The 22,538-nt window shown below is 34.7% G+C and overlaps 1 protein-coding gene across 4 annotated transcripts in view; it reads right to left on the reverse strand.

Annotated features, from left to right (window-relative positions):
- Positions 1–22,538, reverse strand: part of Mei4 (meiotic double-stranded break formation protein 4) — a 236,032-nt gene that overhangs the window by 102,809 nt on the left and 110,685 nt on the right. For all 4 annotated transcript variants that reach the window (XM_070011058.1, XM_070011060.1, XM_070011057.1 and 1 more), the window contains one exon: positions 17,021–17,544. In XM_070011058.1, the coding sequence (XP_069867159.1) occupies positions 17,021–17,544 (524 nt within the window). The remainder of the gene's footprint in view (positions 1–17,020; positions 17,545–22,538) is intronic.

The following is a 22,538-nucleotide window of genomic DNA, read 5'->3' on the forward strand; positions in this document are numbered from 1 at the left end:
GCTCTTTGAAAAAGTAAAACAAGACTGGCAAAACTTTTAGCCAAACTAAGAAGTAAAGGTAAGACCCAAATTCATGAAGTGAGAGATAATAAGGGGATATTACTACAGATACCATTAAAATCTAGAAGAACATTTAGGGAATATGTTGAAAATTCATATTCCAACACATTGGTAAACTATATATAAAATGTATAACTTTCAACACATATAGGACCTATAAAATTAAACAAAGTTGAATTTACTTGGTAAGCCTTATCCTGAGGTTAAAGTCTCTCGTAAGGAAAGTTTTCTTCCCCCAAGTTCAATGCTAGTATTGTCTCCTACTGTCTCATAAAAATAAACTAGCAAATGCTCAATGGCTCCCACATCATCTGTCTCTTACATACCTTGCTTTTGCCTTTACATTCTAAGTCAATCCTTTGCAGAATCATATAAGAACATAAAGTAGGAATGGAGGGAAAAATGAGAAAGTCCTACTATTGCCTTTCTTCAAAGTTCTACTTCCTATCATTCTTGTTATGTCAGTTTCTCTTCCCAAGAGTGTATTGCAAATATGGAAAACTACGATACTGCCCTACGTCAAATTATTTATCCCAAGCAGGCATGTATGCTAGGGAATTGCTTGGTACAAGGCTTTACAAGAATTTTAATGATAAATTTGACCTTTGTAAATCATCTCTTAATCCAGAGAGAGAGAGAGAGAGAGAGAGAGAGAGAGAGAGAGAGAGAGAGAGAGAGAGAGAGAGAGAGAGAGAGAGAGCGCAAGCGAGTGCATTAAACAATAAAATATAATCATATTTGCATAAAGGATTACAAATTTACTAAATGCCTCCACAAATATAATTTTATCTGTCTCTAATCCATTTTCAAATGACAATATGGTCTCAGGGAGGTCATGAGAATTTCTAGTAGGTGAAAAAAATTATTCCCGAATCCAAATTCCTAGTGATTTTTTTCAATTCAGTACTAATCTTCCAAATACTTACCTGATAACAGAATTTTAGGAGCAAAATATAGGTCATAAAAGTAAGTGGAATGGAAGAAGCAGGTATGAGCAAGCCTCGGTCCATGAAAATGCTATATACTTTGCAACATATTTCTTGGAAACTTTACAGAAGTTACCTTTTAGAACATGAGAAGAATAGAATTAGCAGGGGTTTCCTAGCATGGCAACTGAACAATACCTACATGGTCCAGTATATCTTTTCTTTCATTTATTGGATTAGAAGAAGTGAAATTATGCCAGCAAATATGGAATTCTGAAACACCACTAGAGGGCAAGTCAATTTAATTTGACATTTACATTTAACAATGCTCAGCATCCAGTCATTTGCTGTTCCTAGACTGCAACTTTTACAAAGCTTCTTAATAACCCTTGTGATTGAATTGTCGCTCTGCCAGATTTAATTGACATGCCGGCACCTAAGGATATAGTGTTTCTTCAGTAATAATTCCCTTGGTGTTTAATTACTTTATGCAAAATGAAGCATCGTGCTCAGTGTTGAAATGCATAAAGAAAAGGCATTGATCTATATCATTTATACATAAACAAGGTGTCTCCAGATTGCTGAGTCAGATTATGCCACCATTATAATTGCAAAAGAAAAAAATCAGTGGGCCATAGCTTCTCAGTTTGCTAGGTTTCCTTAAAAAATTACTTAAACTGGGGGAATATATCTTCAGATTGAGAGGATCAGTGTTTATTCTAGTACCTGAAAGCTCACACTAAATCAACTTCAGAAAAAACTATGCTTCCAGTTACTATTATTATACATATGCTCACTTGCATCCAGATTCATCCAACTATCGTCTTTCTCTTAAATGAGTCTAAATGTATTGGATTTTGTTATTGCTAGAAAATAAGGAGAACAGATTTCAACTTTCACAGTGATTGGAAAATGTATGAAAATAAAAATTCTGTTTCTTGGAAAAGGGCCACCTAGTTTCTTTCTAGATAATTAAGGTAAGCTGCAGTTAACTGTAAATAAAAGGAGTGAGGGGAAAATGATAGATTTCCAAAAAATATATATAATGTGCCCTTTGAGTAAAACAAAGACATAAACCTATTCTACTAGTAGCCTCTTATTATATGTGTTGCAGCTCCTCACTGATAGACTGCTATAAATCTGAGGGTACCAAGCCCTTGATTAAAAGAATTAGCAGTTTGAGACAATAGGTTATTTATTGAACACTCACATTTATTCTGTTATTGTCATGTACCCAGCATGCATAAGCAATGCTACACTTCACATTCTAATGCAGTTACATGTATCAATTCTTTGTTTATAAATGACAATGGATTAAAGTGTGAAGTATGAAACATGGACATAATCTTTTATTTGAATCTCAGCTGCACTCCCTTTCCCATTGAATACAACATCTGACTGCTGTCATTTAAAAACTTCCATCAAAACATAAAATGACTGAATGCCAACTGATCAAAATCTTAATCGTATTTAAGCAAACTCTTCAACATGCTTTCATTTTTATATTTTGTGGTTATGAATGTTCACTCCAATGAAAAGCATTTGAGACAGAAAAAAGTAGGTGAACATTTACTAAATTCCTTAAATTCTGTATCCTGAGTAAGCATGGTTTATTATGTAACTGTAACTCAGCACATCTGCTGCAACACTTTGAGCACACGAATGCTATGCTTTTCAAAGCTGGATCTTTTTCCTCAGGCTTACCATTGTATAGAGACATGCTAAGGGCTGGGATGTAGCTCAGTGGCAAAGCACTTGCCTAGCAAGTGCAACATCCTGGGTTCGATCCCCAGTACCAATAAAAAAGAAAAGACAAAAAAAAATACAGTTAGAGACATGCTGGTAGTGAAGAGTTGTCTACTTTTCATTGTTTTAGGATGCCAAATGAGAATCACATTCCCTTCTATTCCTTAATCCGAACCAGTATTTGGAGTTTTATTTCCTATAGGAATTCTAAATGCCAGAAGCCAGACTGCAGGTGCATTCATATTCTTTTCCTTTCTGTTCTCTTCAGAGCTGACACACAACAGGCATATCATATATGCACACAGAACCAAAATCCACATGGGTAACCATGGAAAAGACAGAGGCAGGGAGAAGATGAATAATATTCTCACCCAGACATTTGGGTTATAGTATAGGAAAAACAGAGCTCTGAGGTTAAAGGCAGTGATAGAATACAGAGCCTTGAGATAGTAGGGGCTAAAAGTAAGGTAGCTGAAGCTTTAAGAAAAGAGCAAATATTTTGTTTAATGACAGCCTATGTAGGCCTGACTGGGTTAGTAGAAGGGTCTGCTTAGCTTTTTCATGGGAATATTATTTAACCCCTTTCTCCTCAGTTTTCTCATTTGTAAAAGATGTCATAAAGATTACATGAAGTGATCCATGCAAAGCACGTGGCAAAAATTCAATAAATATAGCCATAATGAGTGAGGAGGAGTTGGAATCTAAATCTGTCTTTTCATGCAATGCTTCTAAAATTTAATGACTATGAATTACCTGGAGACTTATTAAAATGCTGAATTAAATTATATGGTTTTATAATGGAGATTGAGATCCCACTTTTTATGGTGCAGGTGCTGAGGCTTAAACTCAGGGTCTGGGTACTGTCCCTAAGCATTTTTGCTCAAGGCTAGTGCTCTATCATTTGAGTCACAGCTCCACGCTCAGTGTTTTGTTTTGTTTTGTTTTGTTGCTGGTTATTTAGAGATTAGAGTCTCAAGGATTTTCCAGATGTAGCTTCAAACCACAATCCTCAGATCTCCGCCTCCTGGGTCACTAGGATCAGAGGCTTGAGCCACCAGTGCCTGGCAAACTTGCATTTCTAACAATATCCCAGGTGATGACAATACAGCTGGTCCCTGGAGCGCATATTTTGTTGCAAGGATTTAATGTGTATTAAAGGAAAGGCACTCACATGCTGTGGGAAATCATTCACATATCTGGGAAATCAAACTGCATTGATGGGGACAGATCATAATCATTAGAAAGATAACAAATGCAATAATAAATGAATAAATGACCAGTATATAATTCTCATAAAACGCAGTGGCAGCAAATATATTGTCATTAATTGCAATATTTTTCTTTAATAATAAAATTACAAATATATAAAAGCATATTCTCTTTATTACAAATGTTGGTCTTCATAACTCTGACTCATTGGAGCACATTTAATGATTTTGACATGGGCTTGACATGTAGTGTGTGTACACATTCTGTGAATCAAACCCAGGGACTCCTGAGGCAAATACTTTTTCACTGAGTTGCATGCTGGTCTTTGATATTCACTTGTTTTTTTTTTTGTTTTTCTTTTTTGGTGCGTGAGTGCGTGCGTGCGTGCGTGCGTGCGTGCGTGTGTGTGTGTGTGTGTGTGTGTGTGTTGTTTTCTGGGGCTTGGGCATGCATATTATGTAATTTGATCAAATCCATGCCCTCTATTATTTTTTATTATTTCCTCCTTTACTTTTAATAATTTTTATGGCCTTCAGAGTGTTCTTTAAACAGAGAACTCTGAAAAAAAAAGAACTAAAAATGATAAACTCAAATTTTCATGTATAAGTCTTCTGAAAAATTTCAAAAAGGTATTACACAAAACTTGTAAAAACATGGAAGAAGATACTTTTATATAGACAAAAGCAAAGCCACATAATTTATATTCAATTAGAAACCAGGGTTACAAGGCTCTACAATGCAATTACAAAGTTTCCAACACATGGTTATTTATAGCCAATAAAGAAAACAAGGTGATTCTACATTGTGCCAGAGAAGAACTTTTTTCTTAATGTTCTTTATAAACATAAATTGTTGCACACAAGAAAATGTAGCAAATTACCCAACAAAACTGTTAATATTATCCTTATGCTATTCAGAGAAGTATAATTAATTTCCAAAAAATATTTTCACCCAATACAGATGTGAGCTTCTTTTCAATTTAGAAATAAACGCATAGGCAGGTTTTCAATTAATGACTGAAATATTAACAGAGTAGAAAGAAAAAAAATTGTAGCATATACCTCAGGGTTGATTCCAGTCCTTGTCTGAGTCCTTCAGCCTGCCTGATGTAAGTATTTTCATTTATAGCTTGAAGACAGTAATAACAACCATAGCAAAACAAATGTGTTGTTGGAATGGGTATATGGAAGTGCTTTTGAAATTATAGTGCATAAATTATAGTGTATAAATTATAATGTATAATATAACATATATAATCATATATAATGTATAATCAACTGCTGCTAATTATTTTAAGAATGCACACTGAAAAACCCAGTTCATTTTGAAAGTAAACTCAAGTTCCATTCTGTCTGGTCTTCCTTCTTACTCCTGAAAATTACTTACTGAAAATTAAATATTTGAAAACCCAAGGAATTTTTTTATTTACATACTGATGTAATGATCAAAAGTAGTATTAAGATCGTAGCAATGACACAAATATTTCAATATATGATTATCAAATTAAACTAAAACAGTAAGAAAATATGCAGTTTTAATTTTAATTCTGATCAACATAAAGAGAAAAGGTATAGTAACTTAACCTTCACCTCTACTTATGTTTCCCCAGATATATCTGAAAATAAAGCCAACTTAGTGTAAGTAGCCTTTAAAGTCCTTGAGGACAACTTTAACAAATGGATGGCTATCTCCAACAACAGCCACAGTGAAAGTCATGGGGAATAAGGCTTTTGGAAAATGTAAACAGGAAAGAGAATCTGTATTGTCAGTGAAATGATGTTTCAAGTCATGGCAGAATACAACAAATGTGGCTACCTGAACTGAATTAAATTAAAAAGTCAATAGGTTTCACTGGTCAATGCAATTACAGCATGAATGAATTCCAATGTACCATTAAGGGTAAAAAAGAGATCAGATTTCATGAAACATATTCTTCACAATTATCCATCGACTGCCTGAAGGCAGTCTAAGCAAGAAATCATTGTGATCCAAGCCAAAATGACAAGCCTGTCATTTTGAGGGAATCATCAGCTATAAGGGAGTCACCAGCTATAAAATCTAGATCAGAAATGCTATGTAACACAGCTCTCACAGCAAGGGGATCTCACAATCTTTAAGTGAAAGTGTACCCATCAAACAGCTAGGTTACAGTAGATTTCCATAATTAAAACAGAAGGGAAAAATGATCTGAAGCTCTACTAAGCTCCTTGGTTACTGAAAAGCTATGACTGCAGAAGGGTAGTTAAGATAATAAGAAATAGCATCCTATATCCTAACTCCTGGAGGCACACCAGGAAAACCATAAGCATGTCAGTAAGAAATGTTGCTGACGTCAGCTGACTGAACTTAGGTATATGGGGATAGGAAATATAATTTATCACTTATGTTCAACTGTTTACTTCTAATTAAGAACAAAGAAGAATCCTTAATTGTGCTTTATACCAGGCACAGTGGAGAAGAGATCGGGATATTTTCAAGGACAAGAGCAGCAACAACTAGCTGCAGGTATTACGCTGATCACTTCATCTGCATTTTCCCAGGAAAAATTCTCCAACAGCTCTATGGGGTGGTGACATTTTCTACCTCCTTGTTACTTTTGTGGAACCTGAGATTAGCTATCTTATCTAGTGTTATGGTCAATAAATAAAAGTTCTGGTGACTCTTGAGTTAAGCTACTAGTCTCTGTGTATAAAACACCAGGTGCTGGTGGCTCATGCCTGCTCTCTTAGCTACTGAGGAGGATAAGAACAGAGGATGGTGGTTCGAAACCAGGTAGGACAGGAAAATCCGTGAGACTCTGATCTACAATTAACACCAAAAAAAGAGAAAAGCCAAAAGTGGAGTTGTGGTTCAAATAGTAGAGCTCTCGTCTTAAGCACAAAGGTTCAGGGATAACACCCATGCCCTGAGTTTAAGCTGTAGGACTGGTACTCCCTACCCTGGAAAAAAAGAAAAACAGCACCTTAAAAGTTTTCATTTGAGACCTTTCTTCTTTTTTAATGTATACATTTATACCTATACACTTTTCTACTACTATTTTTGTTTTTGCTGCAGCTCATAGCTTTGGCTGTTTTCATTTTCCTTGGTCTTCAAAAATTTTGAAATTAACCTTTGATTTTCACTTTGATCACAAGAATGAAATATTGCCTCTAGTTTCCCCTTCTTGTAGAATCTATTATTCTACTTATTATTATTGAATTCTAATTTTATTCCCCCATGGTGAGAAAAGATCATTGGAATTAATGCTGTCATCTAACATTAAGTAAAGTTTGATTTATGACCTAAAATGTGACCTATTCTGTAGAAAAGTCTGTATGTGCGCAAGAAGCTGCTATGGAGTGAAGAGTTCTGCATCTGTCAGCTAAAACCATTTGATCTATATTGTTGTTCAAGTCAGCTGTTTATTGATTATCTGTCTAGATGTTCTACTTATTTTAAGTGGAATATTATTGAAGTCCACTAAAGAAAATAAACTAAGCTTAAATTTACTAGGAGGAAGGAAATAATAAAAATTAGTAAGAAAGATAGGAACAGATAGGCAAAGGAACAATAGGCAAAAAGTAACAAAGCTAAGATAATTTTTGAAAAGAAAACTGTCAATCCCTAGCCAGACTATGAAACAGAGAAAGAAGATTTAAGTAAATAAGATTAGGAATACCTCCATTATAATGGAGGTATGTGATACAAAATGAATTTTAAATGATTCATAGGAATACTTACATGGTAATAAAAGGAATAACATTAAAAAGGATGAAATTTGAGAAATATAAGATTTACACAAACCAAATCAACAGGAATAATTCTGAAAAGATCAATAACATTTAGGCACATTCAGTCAATAATCAAAAAATCTCCCAACACTACCAGGCACTGGTGGCTCACGCCTGTAATCCTAGCTACTCAGGAGGCTCAAAGCTAGCCAGGACAAGAAAGTCCCATGAGACTCTGATCTCCAATTGACCACCAGAAAACCGGAAGTGGCACTCTGGCGCAAAGTGGTAAAGCACTGGCCTTGAGCTGAAGTGCTCAGGGATAGCGCCCAGACCCAGAGATCAAGCCCCATGACTGAAAAAAAAAAATTCTCTCGACAAAGGTCTTGATATCTTCATTGGTGAAATCTACCAAACATTCAAATAAAAAATTAATATAAATGATTCTTAAGTTCCTCTTAAATATGAAAGAAGAAAAATGTCCAAACACATCTTAAAAGGCCAGCATCATCCTGATACAAACAAGGGAAAACATTATAAGACCTTGGTCTCATAGTATCTTTGATGACCTTAGAATGAAACAATTCCTTAACAGCACAGTAAAAATATAATTGTCCTGATCAGTGATCATGCAGAATTATCCTCAATACATGAAAATAAATCACTAACTGTAGGAAGCACAGTGATGGAAAAAAAGAAAGGCAAAAACAATGTTCACTTTACTTTAACAGATAGGGATTTGACGATACACATTCATCACTAAAACTGTTACAAAATAGAGATAGCCCACATATGAAAAACCCATAGCTAATGATATAATCAATACAGACAGTCTTCCCTCAAGATCGTAAAGAAAGAAAAGATATCCATCCTCACAACTTTGTTCCCATTGCAAAAACAGTGGGAAAAACAGAAGGAAAACAAAGAAAAGACATACAAATTGGAGAAAAAGAAGTAAAATTATGCATAAATCTCACTATATAATACTTCTATATATAAATGTGTAACATATAACAACAAACCATGGAAGAAGTTAAAAAATACTAAATATTAAAAACAGGAATAAATTTTAAAGACAAAGAAATTGCATACTGAAAATTATACAATATTCATAAAGAAAAATTTAAAACACAGGTGAATAAAAGTACAGATAAATCAAAGGACATACCATGTTCATCAACTAGAATAATTAACACTGTTAAAATTTCAATGATCATCAGATTCTGCATGTTTGTATCAAAATATCAATGGCAGTCGTCCAAGAAATAAAAAGTCCTAAAATTCCTATAAAATCACAAAAGACCACAAAATAGCTGAAGAAATCTTGAGTAAGACTTTAACTGGAGGCATATCACTTTCTGATTTCAAAATATTGCAAAACTATATTTTAAACTAGTGTATTATTGGCACAAAAACAGTCATACAAATGATTAGCATAACAGAAAAGAAAATAGAATAGATGGAATAGACTAGAATAGAACCAAAGATTTGAATAGAATAAGAATAGAAAAATAAAAATGGAAGAATTGGAGGTCTGCAAATCAGATGACTCATCTATTGTCAATCCGTCTTTGATAAGAGAGTCAAGGATACAAAATGTGGAAAGAATAGACATTTCAATAAACTGTATCAGGAAAATTAAATATCTATATTCAGAAGAATATAAATGAGGGTTTGATTTGCATTCCCATTTTGGCCACATGTCCAAAGTTTCTGCATGTATTTATTGGCCATTTGTATTTCTTTTGCCTATTTGTTAATCAGGTGTTGTTAGGACGTTTGGCTTTAGTAGCTCTCTGTACATTCTTTTTTTTTTTCTTGTGGGGAGGGGTTCCAGTCGTGGGGCCTGAACTCTGGGCCTGGGTGCTGTCCCTCAGCTCTTCAGCTCAAGGCTAGTTATTGCCAGAGTCTGTATCGCCCAGGATTTTTTAATTTTTTTTCTGTTTTAGGTCTTAGATTAAATCCTTTGATCTACTTTAATTTGATATTAGTGTCAAGTGAAAGAATGGGACCTAGTTTCAGTCTTGCACATGTGGATACTCAGTTGTCTAACAGTATAGCTTGACAAAACTATCTTCTCCAAAGTATGTTTTTTTTGTGCCTGTATCAAAGAAACCAACTAGATATAACTATGGTTATTTCTAGATCTTCGATTCTATTCCATTTATCTACCTGTCTTTTTTTGTGCCAGTAAGATGCTGCTTTTAATTACCATAGTTTTGTCATAGTTTTAAATCAGATAATTTCTGATAATAATTTCCAGCAATGCGCTTTTCTTTTACACACATGCTTGGGCATTTTTTTTTTTTTTGGTATTTTGTGTTTCAGTTCAAATAATGAAGACACTGGAATTTTGGTGCGGATCGTATTCAACATACAAATTGCTTTTGGTAGTACAGCCATTTTCATAATATTGACTTGTACATTAATGACATCGATGTTTCTACCTTCTGGTATCTTACATGTTTTTCTTTGCAACTTACAGTATTTGATATTGATATGTAATCTCCCAGAATGACCATAAACAAGCACATAAACAACAAATGCTGGAGAAGATGCATTAAGGAGGAAACCTTCAAACACTTTTGGTGAGAATGGAAGTTATTACAACCACTATGGAAAACAGTACAGTGGTTTATCAAAAAACTGCAATCAGAACCCCCCATAGGATCCAGAGACACTGTTCTCAGATGTGTATCTGAAGGACTGTGAGTCAGAACATAATAGATACACTTCTATACTCATGTATGTTGCAGCACTATCCATAATAATGAAGCTATGTTGGCAGCTCAGATACCCTACAACTGATGAATCAATTAAAAATATGAAGTGTATGTGTGTGTGTGAGTGTGTATACACACACGTGGAGTACTATTCACCCGTAATTAGATTATTCTCAGGCAAAGCATAGACCTGTGTATCAACATGTTAAGGGAAGTAAAAATCAGGTTCAGAAAGGAAAAGGTCACATATTTTTCTCTCATATGTGCAAGTTAAACCTTAAAGATGCACGGATATATAGATACACAGATACACACATGATTATATATTTTATACACACATTTAATATAATTTTATACAGACATATTTCATATTTATTACATTAACAATGTATCATATATAGAGAGATATAGTGAGACAGAGACAGAGATCAAAGAGAACAGGTTTACAATGTGGGACTGCTTGAGGGTGTTAGGGGGAAGGAAGAGAAGAAAAGAGATGAAAGAGGAACAACAATAGTGGATAAACTATCATATATCTATCTAAAAATGGAATGATATGAGTATGTCTTCTTGGATGTGTGCTAGAAGGAGTGGGACGGTAAAGAATGAATAAGTGCTAATTTGGTTGAAGTAATTCATACTCATGTGAAAATAGAATATTCAGATTTGTTGAAAAGATTGTTTTAAGAAAGGGGAAGGGAGAATATGGGAAAGTGATAAAGGAGATGAGTTCGAACAATGTGCACTGTGAGTATGCATGGAAATGTCACAATGAAACCCCTCAAATAACTAATATATGTGAATAAAATGTCTAAAACGAATGAAATGAATCATTGATGCATAAAACTCAATGTATGCTGGGCATCAGTGGCTCACGCCTCTAATCCTAGTTACTCAGGAGGCTGAGATCTGAGGATCACGGTTCAAAGCCAACCCAGGCAGGAAAGGCCGTGAGACTCTTATCTCCAATAAACCACTAGAAAACCAGAAGTAGTGCTGTGGCTCAAGTGGTAGAGTGCTTGCCTTGAGCTGAAGAGTGTAGGGACAGCGCCCAGGCCCAGAGTTCAAGCCCCGACAAAAACAAAAACAAAAAAGTACATGAAAATCAGTCAAAAATATTAAACACTAAATATTTAAATGTAAGACCTGAACCCACAGATCTACTAGCAGAAAATATGAGAAGAAATTGAGGAGAAAATACGAGTACAGGCAATGATCTTTCAGATATGACACCCAAGTTACAAGAAATAAAAGCAAGTACTTCATCGAACTCAAAAGCTTCTGTATAGCAAAGATCACCATCAACAGATAAAAGACAATATTGGAAGAAACATTTTCAAACTATTTATATGGGAAGGGATTAATACCTAAAACATTTTTAAGAAACTCTAGGTTGAAGCAGATTACAAATCCAAGGCCAGTTCAAGTTACATAGTGAGTTCCATACATGCCTATGTGACATAGTGAAACTCTGTCTCAAGAACATAAAAACTGAAATTAAACAATCCTATAGGCTTGATCCTTACTTCTTTTGATCTCCTAAAAAGGGTTTCCCTGTATACCCCATAAAGGATGGCTACTATCAATGCATGTGCATTAGAAGTTTCTTTGCTCCCTGACCTGTTCCATGTTTCTCCCCACAGGACTTATTGCTATTTGATATACATAAGATGTTTCATTGTTCACATTTATCCACAAGAATGAAGGCTTCTTTACAGCAAGGGCTTTGTCTGCTTTGTTCTCTACCATAGCCCCAGAACTGAAGACAACACCAGCTCTATTATAGGTGCTCCCCACATAATTATTGAAAAAGTAAATAAAATATAAATATTTAAAAGAACAAAAGGTCAAGATCATCCTTCTAGAGGCTTGATGCTTCATTCTTTGCTTTGTGTCCCCTTCCTTTCTCTTCATTTAGAAAGATGGTCCACGATGGGCATATAATTAACAACCTCACATTCCCATCATGTAACATATTACATATTCACAGGTTTCAGGGATTTGAATGTGAAAATGTTTGAAGGGATCTTTATTCTGTCTCCATACAAACAAAATATTTTAATTTTTGTCTACCCTGAAGTAATTTATAATAATGATATTCTGCAATTAATATGTTTTATGGCTAAAAGGATAAAAAAAATGTGAGGAGGAAGTTTTCTAATAATTCACTATTATATATCTAAGACTTAGCTACTAAATATTTAAAATGTCAATGATAAAGATTTTGATATGTACCTTAATACATATTATCATTGACACCTCTTAAAAACAAACATTTTGAAACAAAACTACTCTTGAAAAAATCTAAGTATATTTTCAACCATTTTGGTGTTGAACTTGATATCCTATGGTGGCCTATTCTACAATTAGTGGAAGGGAACATAAAGTTTGAAAATACAAGAGTTCTGAGGGAAAAAATATATAAGAACCCTCAGGATATCAGTCAGATATTACTTAAATAACACAAGCTGGCAGTAAACAGGACATACTGGGGTCTGTGAACACAAGAGCGCTCCACCCCCAAGTTAAGATGACTTCCCAGAGCACTAGAGGTAGCCTTGTGCTGATTTCTGTTAGGTATATGGATTCAAGACATTAATTTTTAAAACACTTCATTGTAGATTAATTCTTCTAGTCCCACACTAATGGTTTTATTGAAAATATAAAACAAATGTAAGATTCACTAACAATGTAAAATTATTTTTCGGGAAATATAATGTTCCTAAAATAGCAAAAATATTTACCAAAACTTATAAAAGTATAAATCACATATTTTCCCATCTATACTAATAAAAAATTTTAACTAAACAAATATTAAAGAATTCCCAGGGCACCTCATTTAAATAGCCAATTCTTGCAATACACATAGTTGTAACATCTGATACAGTTTCTGAAACTTATTATGTTTCTACTGATGATTTTTTTAAAAATGAAGTTATAATCAGAATAAGTTTACTATCGAACTTATTGAGAACATGTTCTTGAAGACTTATTTTACTTAGTGTTTTTACATGAATAATAAATATGAGAAATCCCTCTGTCAGAATATTTAAGTGTTCATACCACATATTTTCCTACCATATTGATCATATATAAATTCACTTCAATGAAAGTAAGAGCATGGCTCAAGTTTTTAAGCCATACAATTTGATTAAGCCCTTTCAATCTATGAAAATAAGATTCTTAGAAGTAATCTTTTTTTCTAAATGGTAATACTTTGTTTTGCTCTATCAAGCACAGTCCCAATAAGAAAGTCATAATAACAGTTATAATGTATTCCATGTCAGAATATATTCTTTTGTAAGGACATGCTTTTATCAAAGATAAGCTAAAGAGACATAAAAGTACTTGTAAAGAATAAGTGCCAATTTTTTCAATAATGAATCAACATTTATGAATGTATCTGAACAATAATAATGTGAATAATGATGATAGTTATAAAATTACAACAATATGATGCTTTTTCTTTGGAGGGGAAAGAAACAAGAGAATGTCATTAAAATGCATTTATAAATTAGCACCTATTTATAAATTAATATCCATTATGCAAATGTAGCGAATAATATTATAATTAATGCTTTTCTGAATGCAGTAATTACCACTTCCATAAAGCTATTGATTCACTTCGTCTATTTGACCAACTATTCAGTAATGGTTGTCACAACAGCAAACAATATCACAAATAATCACTTCTGAACCATCTGTATCATCATATGAAATTCTTTTACAAGCTTGCTCTTCTCTTATGTCCACACAATTCTCAAGAATACTTTTGAGTGAGCATAAATCATACAATGCTCCAAACCTTATATGAGGGAATGATTAGACTAAAAGAAACATTAATCAGCTGGAGACTCTAGTAAGGAATTAAAATGTCAATAATGTTTAATGTAATTTTAAAAGAGAAAATGAAAAATATCCCAAAAGAATTAAGCCATATTAGTTATTGGATTTTCACTGTGATAGTTAAGAGCCAGGTTGTATATTTGCTGGGTTTGAATGTGTTCCTCAAAAGTTTATGTGTTGAAAGCCTAATCCTTCCTGGGCTGGGAAGGCAGCTTGGTGGTAGTGTGCTTGCCTTGCATGCCTGAGGCCCTGGATTCGATTCTTCAGCACCACATAAGCAAAAAGAAAAAACCAGAAGTGGTGCTGTGGCTCAAGTGGTAGAGTGCTAGCCTTGAGCTAAAGAGCTGAGGGACAGCGCCCAGGCCCAGAGTTCAGGCCCCACGACTGACCTAAAAAAAAAAAAAGTGAAAGCCTAATCCCCATATTCCTATGTTAGATGAAGGCATGAGGGAAAGGACCTTATTTATAATGGCAATAATGCCTAATGAGCAAAGGAAGAGAGATCAGAGCCAACAGCTTTCTCCAGGTGATGCTCTATATCATGTTCATACAGTGGGAAGGGCTTTGCCAGAGGTAAAACAGATCCTAGTGCTATGTTGTATCTATCAATCTCTACAATTGGGAGCTAGATAAAACTTTTTTCTTTATAAATTCCTTTCTCTGAAGTATTGTTACAGCAACAGAAAACAAATTAGACCTAAGCTGAAATACAATGACAGGAAATCTGATACTGAATTCCTGATTGACTATGTCCAACAGAAAAAGATTTTAGATTCCTGGGCAGAAAATGATATATTTTTTTCAAATTTCAAGAGCATAATTAACACTTTTTCTAAGGTATTGATTCAATCATACCTTAATAGAGATGGAAAGAACATATATATATATATATATATATATATATATATATGAAAATGCAAACCATCTCTAAGTATAAAAGCTGAGCATAACATCATGATATTACAGAGAAGCAATAAGAAAATGCCCAAAGAAACAAGACCCAAAAACTTTTATCCCACAATAGAATAAATAGTAAGTTAGACCTCATAGGCTACTCTGTGGATTTGGAAGTAAATTAAAAATATTAAAATGGAAAATCATATTAAGCCAAATCCAAAGAAATATAGCTCCCATGATTTCCCTTATTTGCAATAATTAGTATTTGTCTAGGATAATCTTACTAAATAAGCAGAAAAGCTCAAAAGCTATGTCCATATGACCATATAACATGATGCTAAATGAAATGAACCTCAAGATGTGGAAACAAGAGGTTTTCTTTGTCATTGTTGTTTGTAATTTACTATGTAATTTGTTTCTTTTGTATGTTCTTCCCCCTATGGTATATCCTCTGTCAATTTTGGTACCCTGCATCTTGTATATATATTTATCTAATTTGGGGAGGGGAAGGGGAATAACAAAATGCTGAAACAAGGACACAGAATGACCCATTGTAAAAATGATACAAGACACTATGCTGGAAATAAGTTTACAACTTCTGGTGGGGGCCGGGGGGTGGAGGGGGTGGGAGGGTGGAAGAGATAAGGAATAGTAGGAGAAAAACAAAGGAGGGGGGGAAAGTTTGACAAGAAATGTACTCATTACCTTATTCAAGTAATAGTAACCCCCCCCGTATGGTGTTTTTACAGTAAAATAAAATTAAAAAAATTAAAAAGTATTAAAATGGAAAGAAATTTTGGTTTTCCAAATAAAGGATCTGACAATAAAAAGATGGAAAGTAATATGTTAAAAAAACTCCATTATGTCTCAAATCAAATAACAAAACAAGTTCACATTCCCTCCATATCTCTTGTTTACAAAGAATCCCTGAGTTAACTAAATTTGTGTTAAAAAAGGAAAAGCCCAACAACAAAAAAATACCTTACAGTATGTGTTCCTCAGACACTATATTCTATTATGTTTTATTAACCATGTTCATGAAGCATTGTGCTACTTAGAAAGTATTATAGCTGACATCTGGAATGCTCTCAAAGGCTCTCAAAGGCTCATATGCTAAATACTTCATTGCCATCCTGTGGCCTATGGAGAGATAATGGAACCTCTAGAAAAGAGGACCTTGTGGATGGAAGCTGTGTCACTGGGAGCATACTCTTGAAAGGGATATGGGGAAGCTACATTGCTTCTCTCCTTTGTGCTGCAGACTTCTTGAGAGAAACAGCTTTTTGCCCTGCCACGTATTTCTGCCTAGGCTTTCCTTTGCCGTACTCCCAAAGGCAAGGTCATCAAATGACCATATGCTGAAACCTCTGAAATCATTTAAGTTTTGAGTTGATTGCCTCAGTTATTTTGTCAAAGCAATGGAAAACTGCCTAGCAATGAAGGAAAGGTCAAATGCAGATATTCATATTCTTTGACCTTTAGGGACCTACTAGTCAAATTCAATACAGTACAAGTAAACATCACGAGATGTTGACAGTCAAAACATTATAGTTAGAAAAACCTGAATTGTTAGATAGACTGAGACAAATTGAGATTATTTAGTAACAGAAAATATAAGTAAAGGCAAACAAAAGAAGATCTTGAAGATGCTGGTTTAAAAAAAAAAGAGGAAAATTAGTTACACATATGGAAGCATTATGCCTGGAGCAAAGGTATCATGGAAAAAACTGTATACTCTAACCAGTAATGAGAGGTCAGAGGTGGAGAACTACAAACAGATACAGAACATGGCCTGAGTAGACTCTGAGCCACAAGGCTAAAGAACAACAATAGACTAATGTCTAAAAGGAAATGTCCATTAAATTACTGAGAAAGCATAAATACATAAGCTGGTATTACTTACCCGATTTATATTGCTGGTCTCTAAAATAGCCTGTAGTAGAGTTTTCTTGAATTCTTCCAACTTCTTATAACACTTTTTAAGTATAAGATTAGACAAATTGCAATCGCTTGCCAGTTGAGCCAGAGTACCAACAGCTTCTGTCCAAAAGTTCGAAAAAGGAAGTCTGGGATTATGGTAAAAAGTGATCAAACCATCTAGCAACTGCAAAACAGAATCAGAGATGGTGGAAGAGTCTTTTTCAAGATGAGTTAAGTCTGTTTTCAGGGTACCCGATTCCATGAATTTCTTCAGTTCAAGCAGATGTTGCAAGAACTGCATGTGAGAAGACAATGGATTTTCTGGAGTAGTATGAGGCTTTTTCACAAGAGGCAATGGTAGAAAGGGCAGAGAGATACAACTCTCTGTAGAATCCAAGGATGGCTCTAAAGGTTCAGTTCTTTGTTCATTTGATAAATCACACCCAGAATCATCCATCAAAGTCAATGTACTTTCAGAACTTAGAGGTTCCTGAGATGGCAGCTTTCCTGAAACAGAAGGAAATAGAATTATTATCTTCCTGAAGCTAAAATTTCATCATAAAAACCAGACACTCAGATGGGTGCTAGTGGTTCATGCCTGTCATCTGAGCTACTGAGGAGGCTGAGATCTGAGGATCATGGTTTAACAGCCAGGCCAGGAAGGAAAGTCAGTGAGAATCTTATCTCTAATTAACCACCAAAAAGCCAGAAACAAAATTTGCTCAAGTGGTAAAATGCTAGCCTTGAGCACATAAAGCTCAGGGACAATGGCAAGGCCCTGAGTTCAAGACCAAGACCTGATACAAACATCTAGACATTGATTTTTTTAGCTGAAAATACTAAACAAAAAATGTAAATTTTTAGTAAACATTCAATAAGCAGTGGTATAAAAGCCGTGCAAATGGAGAAGATTGTAGTTTAGCCTGACATAGAAAAAGATCTAGCTTTACCATTCTAAAGCAATTGATTTGCCATGTGTTTTCCAATCACTGCCTCTCATTTAACTCCATACTATACTTGAAAGATACAGGGGAGAAAGCCAGAAGATCTGGAGGAGGTTGACAATCTGATATACACTCTAATACTTGACTGCAGAGCAACATAAAGCACTCAGAAATAGAGATTTGCTTAGGGCACTATGAAAACAGGAGCACTGAAAAGCACTGCCTTGTTAGATAAGGCTAACCATGAAGAAGTAACACAGAAATACTTTTAAAGCATAAACAGGAGTTCAAAGTTAAAGCTGGAATTGAAGAAGGAACAAGAATTCTATAGAGCAAAGGATTAAGTACAAAATCAGGTGTAACAAGAAAAAAATAGCAATGTGTGTGTAAGGACTCACATAGTTTGAGAAACTATAAGGCAAGAGTTTAAGATGAGGAAATCTGCAGGTACAGACAACAAAAGATTATAAAAGGTACATTAACAAACCAACAATTTTAGAATTTATTCAATAGGGGACAGGGTGAATTTCAAACTTGAATAATGAAAATCTTTTTTGGAAAAATTAAATGTATACAAAAATACCTGATACAAATATAAATCTACAGCAATAATATCTATATCCCTTATCTGTGTGCATATGCCACCAAATCTAAATCTAGTCTATCTTTGATAGAGAGGATATCATCGTAAACATGAAAAAGGAAAGAGGTGATGATTATATTAAAATGATTATCAGTAAAATGTACAAGCCAAATTGAGATGGATTGAAAAGCTCTCACTGATGATTCTAAAACACATATATCCATTCAAGACTGCAAGCATAAAAAATATTCCTCCCAATAATGGGAACACAAATGAGGTGTGAAAAAAGAATAAGGCAGGGAAGTAAAAAGAACTTAGAATACTCTGTTGATAAAGGAATGGACGAATTGGGAGTATGATGAAAGTTAGAGAGGTTAACTAAACATTGCTCTACAGTGCTAATATCATGGGATGAGATAGATGAACCAAGAATGCGTCATGAAAGGGAAAGGAAGTGATTCACCAAAGAAATAAACAGAAAATATCCAAATACAAGGTGGGAGTCAGTTTACTAAAGGGACATATGCATTCCTTTCTGAACTGGAGAAGAAGGTACCAACCACAGTGAAAAAATATACACAAGAACTGGTATAAGAGAGATTCTAAGTAAGTAAAATAAGCCAGACCCAAAGAAACATAGGCCCCATGGTTTCCCTCATTTGTAATTAGTATATGTCTAGGATAGTCCTAGCAGAGAATCATAATAGCTCAATAGCAATGTATATATGACCATATAAAATTATGCTAATTGAAATGAACTACAAAATATGGAAACGAGATTTTTTTTCCTTTTGTTGTTGTTTTTTATGTACTGGGTGAAGTTATTTCTTTTTCTTTCTTTTTTTTCCTTTGGTTTATCCCCTGTTGTCACTGATTTTTGTTTTTTATTTTGATACCCTGTGTCTTGTAGACACATCTGTCTGATTTGGGGAGGAGAAGGTGAATAACAAATGGTGAGACAAAGGACAAAGGGGAAATCAATGAAACAGCAATACTCACAAGACACTATGTTGGAACTGAACTTTACAATTTGTGGGGGAGGGGGGAGTTTGGGAGGAGGGAAAGTAAGAGAAAATGAGGGAGAGGGTAACAATGTTTGACAAGAAATACACTTATTACCAAGGTAAAGTTCAGTTTCAATTATAGTGTCTTGTGAGTATTGCTGTTGTATTGGTTCCCCCTTTGTAGGGGTGGGGGGTGTGGGAGATGGGAAGGGGAAACAAAGGAGGAGGCAACAATGCTTGGTAAGAAATGTACTCATTATCTTGCCCATGTAATTGTAACCCCTCTGTACGGTATTTTCACAATAAAAAAAGAAAGAAAGAAACTATAACCCCTCTGTACATTACCTGTACAATAAAATAAAATTATTTTTTAAAAGAAAAAAAGGTTCATCTCCAATCTTGTGAACTATGATGCAGCCAAAGAAAATCTAGGCAGAGATGTTGACCTAGAAATTAGATACACTAATCTAGGGATATTGGAAAGGGTCTAGCCTCACAGTACATGTCAGAAGTCCTTGGGATGTAGGTGGTTTCTGAATGTATGAAAACAGTTATTGTCACTCAAGAAGAGTATAGGTAGTGAATAGGACCAAGGATCAAAGAAGAACTCTATGGAACATCATATTTGACAAGTGAATCGAGAAAGAACAGTTATTAGAGATGGAAACAATTAAGAACATGTAAGAAGAATAAAAAGACAATGTGATGAAAGCCAAGGGAACAGTTTTAAGGAAAACTGTAGGCAAAAAATATGCAATATGAATGGTTCAAAAATGATCTGTTAAAACTCTCAACTTTGTTCTTGTTGTTTTTAATGTACTAAGTGAAGTTATTTCTTTTTTTCTTTCATTTTTTTCTTTTTATATCCCATGGTTTATCCCTGTTGTCACTGTATTTATTGTGGTACGATGTGTATTATATACATTGAATAAAAGAAGGAAGGGGAACAATAAAATGGTGAGACAAAGGACAAAGGCCGAACCAATGCAACAGTGATACTCACAAGACAGTATGTTGGAAATGAACTTTATAACCTGGGGGAAGGGGATTGGAGGAGAGGGAAAATGGGAGAAAAACAAGGGAGGGGGTAACAATATCTGACAAAAAATTTGTTCACTACCTTAGGTATGTAACTGTAAGCCCCCTGTATATTACCTTGACAGGAAAATTAAATTAAAACAAAACAAAAAACTACCAAGGAGGAAATCATTTGTGACTTTGTCCATTGTAGTCCATCTAGATCAACTTGGGTCACTTGACCAGGGAGGAAGAAGACAAAGAGCAATGGCCTTAGGAGTAAAATAAAGAAAGCAAAATGTGCCAATTCTAAGGATTTAGATCAGGAGGGCACAAAATCAACAATAACTGCCGACAGGTATAGTATGATTCATTTGGAGAATCTTGAACAATCACATACAAATGAAAAATAAACAATGGAAAATCAGAGGTTGGAGATATGAGAGAAAATAACAGGGATTGAAATGGTCTAGAGCACAATGAAAGGGTCAGTCTCAAAACAGGAAACTGAACTTGCCTCTGAAACTGAAGGAAAGAGTATGAGAATGTTCCTGAATGTAGAAAGCTACCATTGTCAATAGGGGAAGTTAAAGAAGGTCTTACCTGGCCATCACATATTTTTGAAATTCGGAGACAGTGAGATAATAAATAGATGGGAGTAAAGAATGGTCAAGGTGGGGCTGGGAAGGTGGCTCAGTGGTAGAGCGCTTGCCTTGCATGCCTGAGGCCCTGGGTTCGATTCCTCAGCACCACATAAGCAGAAAGAAAAAAGCCGGAAGTGGTGCTGTAGCTCAAGTGGTAGAGCACTAGCCTTGAGCTGAAGAGCTGAGGGACAGCGCCCAGGCCCAGAGTTCAGGCCCCATGACCAGAACCCCCCCCCCAAAAAAAAGAATGGTCAAAGTGACAGCTTGATTATACTTTAAATATTTGCAAATCTATTTAATTGACAGAGAGATAGAAACAGAGGCTCAAGCTTCACTTCTGAGTATCTACCTTCCATAGCCACTACAACTGTGCCCATACATGCTCTTTAGTTGTCACGACAATGTATATATTTCATGCTTAGGTTGATGGTGCAGAAAGTTAAAAAGCATAGTAGTAGCAAAAATGATGACCTATCAGCAAAGCATTTAACAGCTGGTGGCAATTTTTATACTGAAAGAGTCAGACAATCTGATCAATTTAAGCAAACATTATCTTTTATGAGCCAGGATAAACAGTGGAGATATCTTCTCAACCTACACATTAAAAATGATGTTATAATTATTCTACTTTTCTTTCATGAGAAGCAAATGGCTCTCCACAAAAATCAGTGAACAATTTTCTTAATGTACTCAAAATTTCCACCAAAGTAGGCTAAACTTCAGAGATAATGATTTCAAGGAAGACTCATAAAATGACTTCTACCAAGAAGAAAGCTGATTTGTGGTTTCAGCTGTTTATGGTTCACTGGATGTCTTTGGCAAGCAACAACCATGCCATGTTCTCTCTCTATTCATGACAAGCAATAATTTGAAGAATTTCTGCTTATGTATATGCTATGAGAAGAAGACCCAACACTGACTGCTACTTTTTTAGGCTACATGCTAAAATATGCTCCAAAGTGCTATTTACACATACACTAGGGATTCAAACATGGCCAAATATATAGACAGAAATGCAGTAAGGAACGTACCAAGGACAACCTCCAAAGGGAGGTTTTATATAATACAGTTTAGAGCAGTAAAGTCAACCTCTTAAACAGGAAATATATATATATATATATATATATATATATATATATATATATATATATACATATATATATATTCATGTTATTTTACAAAACATGTTCAGCAAACAATTTAGAATAATCCTGTAAGATTTGATCCCTAGGGGCTGGGAAGGTGGCTCAGTGGTAGAGCGCTTGCCTTACATGCATGAGGCCCTGGGTTTGATTCCTTAGCACCACAT

The sequence above is a fragment of the Dipodomys merriami genome, unplaced genomic scaffold (genome assembly GCF_024711535.1).
Source record: "Dipodomys merriami isolate MVZ:Mamm:240054 unplaced genomic scaffold, mDipMer1.0.p SCAF_8, whole genome shotgun sequence".
NCBI classification, from domain to species: Eukaryota; Metazoa; Chordata; class Mammalia; order Rodentia; family Heteromyidae; genus Dipodomys; species Dipodomys merriami.